At 31.4% G+C, this 6,000-nt stretch overlaps 1 protein-coding gene across 1 annotated transcript; it reads right to left on the bottom strand.

Annotated features, from left to right (window-relative positions):
* Positions 1-664: 664 nt before the first annotated feature.
* si:ch73-264p11.1 (uncharacterized protein LOC100000923 homolog) lies at positions 665-5,889 on the bottom strand. Its single transcript, XM_059535040.1, has 4 exons — positions 5,496-5,889; positions 2,129-2,192; positions 1,803-1,983; positions 665-1,631 (listed from the first exon to the last, which is right to left on the bottom strand). Exons 1-4 carry the CDS (start codon positions 5,627-5,629, stop codon positions 1,588-1,590), a joined length of 423 nt encoding a protein of 140 aa, XP_059391023.1. The 5' UTR covers positions 5,630-5,889; the 3' UTR covers positions 665-1,587.
* Positions 5,890-6,000: the final 111 nt, after the last annotated feature.

Here is a 6,000-nt window from a genome sequence, read left to right as displayed (position 1 = left end):
TATAATCATGTTTTCACGAAAATGATCCAATGTAATCATGCCCTATAGAAGGTACTGTCACTGTAAATGATAAATGTAGTAACTTATTTAGTATCTGTAGCCAGTTGCAGAAACTTTTTCAACCATAACACAATTTTCCATTACAGTTACATAAAATTTTTAATAGGAAGACTGGTTATCCCTTGGTTAACTGCTAGTAGGTCAGACTAGTTCTTAAGACACAGTTTAACCTAGTGGATGTGCCTTTTTAAAGAAATTAAAACATTTGGTAATTTAGAATTAGACACAAAGCACTTGGAAAAAAACATGCCAATCAAGTCATTTTATTTTTCTAATTGATTTATTAAACCAATCAAACTTAAAATTAGACAGTAACATCAGGCTACATCATTTGCAATCTTTGACCACATGAAACAGAGTCACAAAACGTGTTTGACTGTCTACTGTGGGCCCATATATTTTAGGTTTTTATTTCAAGAACATTTTATATATTTACATGTTACAACTGAAGGCAGCACATTCATGGAACATAACATTTACACAGCATAAGCTATTATAGACTCTGTTTGACACAAAATTAGATTATATTTATAAACTGTACATACAATATACAGATATACATTTTTGTAACCAAAAAAACAACAACATATATACAATTAAAAATCTCTTCTTGTCCCCGAGTTAACATCGAGCAGAAAATATAAACCTAATATTTCTCTCAGATCCAGATTAGTATTACAATTCCAGCCAAATAATTGATTTTATAAGTCTGAGGCCACATTAAAAATCTAAAAGCAAGTTTTAGGATATTTAGAATGCTGTAAAATAAATAAACAATACTTAATATTTTGGACTATTTCTAGGACACTAAAACAAACATGTGACATTGACCATGTGAAATCCTCTGTACATTAAATCATTTGTCATTAAAGCAATACCAAATACTAATTTTGAATCTTTCAATTCAACATTTCACTCAAATAATTATGATAACATAATTAGTAATGAAATGATTATACAAAAAATCCTATGAAGGCCAATTTCTGCCACAGAATACAAAATAAAAAAAATTTATAGCAACTTTTTTTTAAACTTTTTTTCTTGAAATTCTGAGTTTACATCTCTCAGTTATGACTTTTTCCCCACCAGTTCTCATTTCAGAATTGCATTATATAAACTCAGAATTGCAAGATATAAACTCAAAAATGTTAGATATAAACTTGGAATCCTTTATATCTAGTTTATAGCTTGCAATTTTGTGTTTATATCTTATAATTCTGACTTTCTTTTCTCTCGTTGTGGGAAACAACATCCAAATTGTAAGATAAAAGTTTTATTTTGTAGCAGAAACAGGCTTCCATAAAATTCACACCATTACAGCATTAAATTTACATCCCCAATTTATGCATTTTCCATGCACAGAAACATAACTACTATGCTAAAATATGATTCGAGTAATGTGATTCCACATGCATTTCCTATATTTGATAGGAAAATGCCCAGAAAGTCTTGGAAACTAATAGCACATCTATATTGTTCATATTGTCTGATCCAGGTATCCAGTCAGAACATCACATTGTGACTATATCAGTCCGGCAGAACAACAACATAGTCCCCCGAGCAATCCACATCTGTAAGAGACAAAAAAAAAAAAAGTTTTCACAGTTGATTTAGTTAAAGAAGCATTTTTGATTCTCCTTAGAAGAGAAGTATCTGACATTCTGATAATGTTTTGTCACTGTAATGACATTGGTAATGTCTCATGATTGCTAATCTCTTACATGGTAACAGTCGACACTCACTTTCATAGTCATTTTCCTCGTTAGGCACTATCGCTGCTGCGTGTGGCAAAGGCTGATCTTGCACCGTTTTTCTTTTCAGTGAACGGCATAAGCGTGTTGCAAGTCCTTGATTCTTTTTCTTGTAATGGTGAATAAGATCCTTCAACGTCTTGAAAAACTTCTCCTCTACACCTATGCTGGCCTGAAACAAATTGTGTGACATTATATTGAATTTCATTCATTTATATTTATTTATTCATATTTCTTGGCAAACTGATAAGATTATGGCAGTGAATCAAAGTTGCCAAAGGTATCCAGCACAGAATACTTATTTCAGTGTATCCTACCTGTAGAGTGAAGTATCCAGTGTGGGTTTGGAGGATCCTGTAAGTATAGACCACTTTTTGTTTGCTGTAAAAAATTAATGAATGAATAAATAAATAAGTGAACATAGTCCATTTACATTAAATCATAAACTTGAAAACTTGAATTATGTTAGACTATGACCTTTGGGGTTTGATAGTTATGGCATACAGTATGTGGGTCTTAAAAAGTTTTAATTAGCCCTTCCAAAGATTAAGGAGTAAAGGTCTTAAATTCACAAAGTCATTGCAATAAATGTTGCATGCGATGCAAAAAAAAAAAAAAAAAAATCATATCTTCAGTATTTTGGTTTTGTTCTCCAATAAAATGTACTTGAGATCCAAACTGACATCTTGTTTTCTGAGAAACTGGACAACATTAATTGAGTTTATGATTAAAAGTGGGGTATGAAAACGTGTTGGCCCTTTCATCGTTGGCCCAATCCATTTACGCATGTTCATTTAATCTTAAGACATTTGCACTGAAAAACAAGACAGGAATACCAATTAAAACATCACTTTTTTTTTTGCAATGCAATCAGAATGTATAGTAAAAGTTATTTCCATATTCTAGTGGTTGTGAGCAGAGCTATTCAGTTCTTTTTCTTTATTTTTTTATTTTTTGGAAAATAAAACGTATCAGATCTGCTGTTTTTTTCTTTTCTTTTTTAACTTTGAAGCATTGCTAATACAATACTTAAATTTTCTTTACTTTTAAAGAAAATTTAAGTATTGTATTAGCAATGCTTCAAAGTTAAAAAAGAAAAGAAAAAAACAGCAGATCTGATACGTTTTATTTTCCAAAAAATAAAAAAATAATTACTGCATTTTAGAAAGGTTTTTAAAAGCCTTAAACATTTAAAAGCATAAAACATCTAAAAATCCTGGATTGCATGAAAACACTGAAAATATACATCATGGTCAGAAAAAAAAGCTTTTTAAATGAAATGAAATGGTTATGGTAAACTTTGACGTCTGTATCATTTTGTATATTAATCTGTCTCTTGGAAGACACTTTCTTATCTAAGAGACCTTCAGGAAATATCATGCTATGTTTGGTTTAATCTTAGATTCACTGATAAACTTTTAGTTCTCTCTTCATTGAGTTTCTTTTTTAATTATTATTAGCTGTTATGTCAGTACAAATTAGGCTTTATTTTGTCAGATTTTCAAAGTTTAGCCTTTTTATTTGTTATCTTGTTTTTGTCTATCTATCTACAGTGCATTCTGCACACAGTCGTTCTTGACAAAGACTGTTAAGATGTTGCCAAAAAGAAATATTAACAAATGAGGCTACTATAACATCAATGATAATAACGGTAATACATATAGATTATAGCGTTATATTATAGTTCCATTATATACGACATTTATTTACTATTCAATTACTTTTTTATTATTATATTTGGAGTTAATTTCAGTCTTCACATATATTCTTCGAAAACATACAGAATACACTGAAATTAGAAACTGTAACACTTGGATCACTAATATTAAACTGATATACAATAACTTAACACAAAGTAACATAAGGCAAAAGTCTTGAGCTATGTTTTTCAAAGTTCTTCGAAACTACTATTAACTAAAGTAAACAGCATATTAAAAGTGCGCCATTCAATACATGAAACAATGAAAATAATGCAATGGCCAAAGATGTCCATATGACTGAACATAGCCTACCTAAACAATTAAAAGAAGCAGGTAGAATGCAAGAACATGTTTTTTTGTGAATGACCAGGGACGAATTTAGGATCCTGTGACTCTTGACTATACAGCATATTGCTCTGCCCCCTTGAATTGTTTCCAAATTTAACATCAATGACCCTTAAATGTGCAGTAACTACTCTTTCTGAAGTTTTATATTTGTACTCTAAATTTGAGCAAAGTTGAACTTCATTGTCATGTCATTTTTTCACATTTTGTCTCTACAGTGCATGAGCTTATCTACCACATCTACCAGTTCTCTTTTTCCACTGACACAAGCTGCTCATTTCCTTTTTTTTATTAATATGCATTTGCTGAATGCTTCACCCTGAAACACAATGTTGATCAGTTTCTTTGGATTAAAGCATCTGTCAAATGTTAATAACTTTTAGAGGATAGTTGAGAAATCACAAAATGATTTACACTTTTTACATACGCACTTTTTTTCGGGTCTGTGCAGCTGCCCTATACGTGGTTCAAACTGATCCACAAACATCAAAATCTAAATCTAAATTTTGTATGCACACTCCACAACACATCAGACTGTCCACACTTTGCAGGCATTTTCATGACCCTAAATGACAAAAAGTGCAAAAAATTTCAAGGACAACATCATTGGTTTCAAAATATTACCAACAACTTAAAAACTGAAACGGGTCAAATTAGACCGTGACATAATATCAGGGCTAGAAACGGGACAAATTTAGAAATAATACTAGGATGAAAAATGCACTTTAAGGAAATAATTACAATTTCTTGTTTACAAATTAAACATTAACTGCTTAATTTCCCATAAATATTCCAATTATTATTATTATATTTTTGAGATACAGAATTAACTTAGTTTTGTAAATAACAAAATGTCAAATTTAATTATTGATTATTAGTATGATATTCTTAATTCAACTGAACTATATATATATATATATATATATATATATATATATATATATATATATATATATATGAAAAAAAATGAATTTACATTATATTATCACTGACTACTGTTAAACTACACATCTGTTTTGGAGATTTTATAAAATTCCTGGCTCGGTCACATATTTAAAAATGTAAATAGGCCTTCTAATCAATATCAACATTGACTTTCATTGTAAAGCGTTGCTTTCCATTTTTGATCAGCTATGAAACAAGTCTCACAGTTGTGGAATGTATGTGTTGTTGTTTTTTATTTTAATAATTCTAAGTAATTATGCATATATTTTCCCAAAAATGACAAATAAAATGTCTGGGACCGTGGGACATATATGTCTTTACATCTCTAAAAAGTTCCTGACAGTAAGTAGCAAGCAAGACAAATAGTTTCTGCATTTAATACAGGTGTGAATGCACAATATAGTTATTTCTTCAACACCATTTGCTGTCAGTACTTTTTCTGAAGGTGGTAGCTAGCCTACTAAACTAATAAAAAAAGCTGAAAATTTATTAGATCCATCCTTTCGTAACAAATCATTCACTCAATTAAGTGAACACTAGATTTAACATCTATCACAACAATCTATCCATCTTGTATCGGATGGGAGCAAGGAAATTAGAACAACCGAGAGAGTACACAATAAAGAGCACATTTATGACTCCTTGATAAAGTCATCAACAACTAGTTTCTTGAATAAGAAAACAAAATACTTACTACACACAGAGGCAGAGAGCTCCTTGAATGGTCTCGCTTTCCCGAATAAGGTATGTTCCGTCCCGTCCTTTCTTGCCGAGCAGCTCCTCGCATCTCTGTTTGCTTATCGGACCATGATACGCTGGATGCTCCATGTTTCACATCGCACGCGTGAGGAGCGTGCTGTCAGCGCGAGTCACTGTTGTTAGCACAAATGATACTAATACGTCACGTCTTCTTCCGCAAATCCACAATTAACTTAGTGGAGGGAATCTTCCTTCATGCCCACACTCAGAAATTATGATACACAGCGAGATAGTCTAAGCATCTTTCCGTCTGACGTTGAGAAAAATAAGCCTACTGCATACGCAAACCTACTAATGTCACACAGGAAGTTGGCTTGCGTGTGTGCGTTTGCTTACTAGTAGGTTAGTGGTCAAAGGGAGTGTAAACGTCAAAATCTACAAGTAACAATAAGTTTAGGACTGAAGCTCTGTAAAATACTCTTTTAACTTAACTAAACTGA

This window comes from Carassius carassius, chromosome 42, assembly GCF_963082965.1.
Source record: "Carassius carassius chromosome 42, fCarCar2.1, whole genome shotgun sequence".
Taxonomy (NCBI): Eukaryota; Metazoa; Chordata; class Actinopteri; order Cypriniformes; family Cyprinidae; genus Carassius; species Carassius carassius.
Note: the sequence above shows the minus strand (reverse complement) of the source record. Positions and strands in the feature narration are given on the sequence as shown.